A 2175-nucleotide genomic window follows, 5' to 3' on the forward strand; every position below is an offset into this window, starting at 1 on the left:
ACGCGGACGCTCACGTGGTTCAGCGTGATGACGTACGCCAGCACGGCATAGCGGACGATGTTACGGCGCATCAGGCGGCCACGTTCGTCCTGGACAACCAAGCAGCCTCTTACATGTACAAAATAAGGAAGATGCACGGCAACTATAAAATGCGAATGCGTGGACGGTTTTCTCAACCATACTGCTGGAAAACCCAAGGTGTTAAGTCACACCGGCAAAAAATTAATGCCCCCGGAAAGGCATACAAACGTCCAAAGACAATCATTTTCGTACCCTCACAGCAAAGGCATTAACTGAAAACTTATTTAACAGCACACCAACTACAAAAGGGTCGACTTTGCACCTCATTTTCCCTAGTAATTTTATAACGAGTGACAATTTACTCACCACTCCGGGTATGGCAGCAGACACGAAGAGGGCGAGAGTGTCGGGCCATGGCAGCAGCCGGTACTGCTCCCACCAACGCTTCACGACCAGGCTCACGTAGAAACCGAGGACAAACGACATGGGGATGGTCTCGCCGTGCGAGCCGAAGTACGCTCGAAGCCGCTCGAACTGCCTGGCAGCAAACAACAGTAATGTCAAAAGGGGCCGATAGTCTAAGACACGGAAACACTGTTGTCAACAGTGTGCAACTGCCACACTTGAAAGTGTTCGGCACCATGTTGCACACCATAAGCTGTTTGGCGGAATATTTGGAAGTGTTCAACAGTAGGCTATAGAAACAATTCAGAGTGTTTCAGCTCCGGGTTTGAGCAGTGTTTGATATCTAGTCTAACACTTTCAAATATTCAAATTTCTAGTCAGATGATAGGATGTCGCACACCTAAAAGTGAGAATTTTCCAGAATTGCTGTGTCAAGATACTCACATTCTTTTTCTACATTCTTCAAATACGAAGAAACAAAATAAAAAGCTGTCTATAGACTCGTTTGAAGGCACAGTGGTGCCGCGCGCTCTCACACGGCGGTGTATCGTGTCCTTCCGTCACTTCCCGTCCGTCATGTCAGTCAGCTCAAGTCTCCCTCTGGCCTAGTCTTAGCCACCGCGCTGGCTAGCGTGGGGCGTCCCAGCACGGCGTGGCGCGTCACGGCGCGGCGAAGAGTGGAGCTCCTCCTGGACCGGGAGGGATCAACTTGAACCGGTTCTGAAAGAAGCGGATCCACGTTTTCGCTTTGCGTCGGATCGGATAAAAATTTCCTTTTGATGTCTTTTTTCCTCTCGGATGGAAGGGAGTTGGCAAGAACTCACAGAGTTTCGTTTTAAAAAGGCCGTTTATCCACGTCTGTGCAGCAGATGAGGGCCCGTATAAACTGGTTAACTGGAACTCGAAACTTTGACCCACCGACGAAGGTGAACTCTACTTTTACGCACTCGGACCAAGTAGCCTAGTGCTAGACTGCACCGGACAGCACTGTTTGGTCCGGCTCTCGCACCGTTACTCAGTCATGTCGCAAGTTCCTAGAAGAGTCAGTCGACCGCCTCCTAGGCTAGCCCGGCCGACCGGCCAGCCAACCGACCGACCGACCGGCGACGGCGCGTCTCGGTCAACCAGCGCCACGCCGCGCCACTCTCACCATCGGGGACGAAGTTCACCGCCCCGCCCGGCCCCCGGCCCCGCCCCACTCACCTCTGTTGCGCCTCGTTGAGCCCATGTCGGTACAGGAGGTTGATGGAGAAGTACAGGCAGAGGAACACGAGCAGCTCCCGCCAAACCAGCTTGTAGACGCTGCCCCGCCACCTGCAAGCAGACCAAGAGTCAAGCAGGGAAGGAAGTATACATCACTGAGGGGGGGCATGGCCAGCTGGCAGCCATGCCAGGACGTCTTGTATCAGCACAATGCGCAAACCAAGTCGGGGGTTACAGAACAATAGTTTGAAACTTGTAACATCTTAGATACGTGCACTATTCACCTTGGCCGTGCGTGAAAACAAAAAGTTCCCTTTCATTGACATTGTAGAGGGCTCGTTTTGTTTCCCAGTTTCAGTTGTTTCCGGCGAGGTGTGACTCAAGGGGCGAATCGCCCGTAAAGGAGTGAATCACGCTGAAAATAAAAAAAAAGTCACGGCTGTACACTGGCGCGAGCTGCAGCGCGGCCCGGGCCTTCTCGGCGCGAGCAGAGAGCCAGGCCTTCGCCAGCCTTGGGCACCTCGATAGGTGTCGACCCGAGCCGAT

At 53.0% G+C, this 2175-nt stretch overlaps 1 protein-coding gene across 6 annotated transcripts in view; it reads right to left on the bottom strand.

Annotated features, from left to right (window-relative positions):
* Positions 1-2175, bottom strand: part of LOC113212717 (bestrophin-2) — a 34935-nt gene that overhangs the window by 10770 nt on the left and 21990 nt on the right. For 3 of the 6 annotated variants that reach the window (XM_052266206.1, XM_052266193.1, XM_052266213.1), the window contains exons 2-4: positions 1630-1740; positions 388-559; positions 1-89 (exon numbers count right to left, since the gene is read on the bottom strand). The exon at positions 1-89 is cut by the window's left edge and continues 1 nt beyond it. In XM_052266206.1, coding sequence (XP_052122166.1) covers positions 1-89; positions 388-559; positions 1630-1740 — 372 coding nt within the window. The remainder of the gene's footprint in view (positions 90-387; positions 560-1629; positions 1741-2175) is intronic. The other 3 variants (XM_052266204.1, XM_052266222.1, XM_052266229.1) reach the window with 1 other exon arrangement.

This window comes from Frankliniella occidentalis, unplaced genomic scaffold, assembly GCF_000697945.3.
Source record: "Frankliniella occidentalis isolate FOCC.00 unplaced genomic scaffold, Focc_3.1 Scaffold3, whole genome shotgun sequence".
Taxonomy (NCBI): Eukaryota; Metazoa; Arthropoda; class Insecta; order Thysanoptera; family Thripidae; genus Frankliniella; species Frankliniella occidentalis.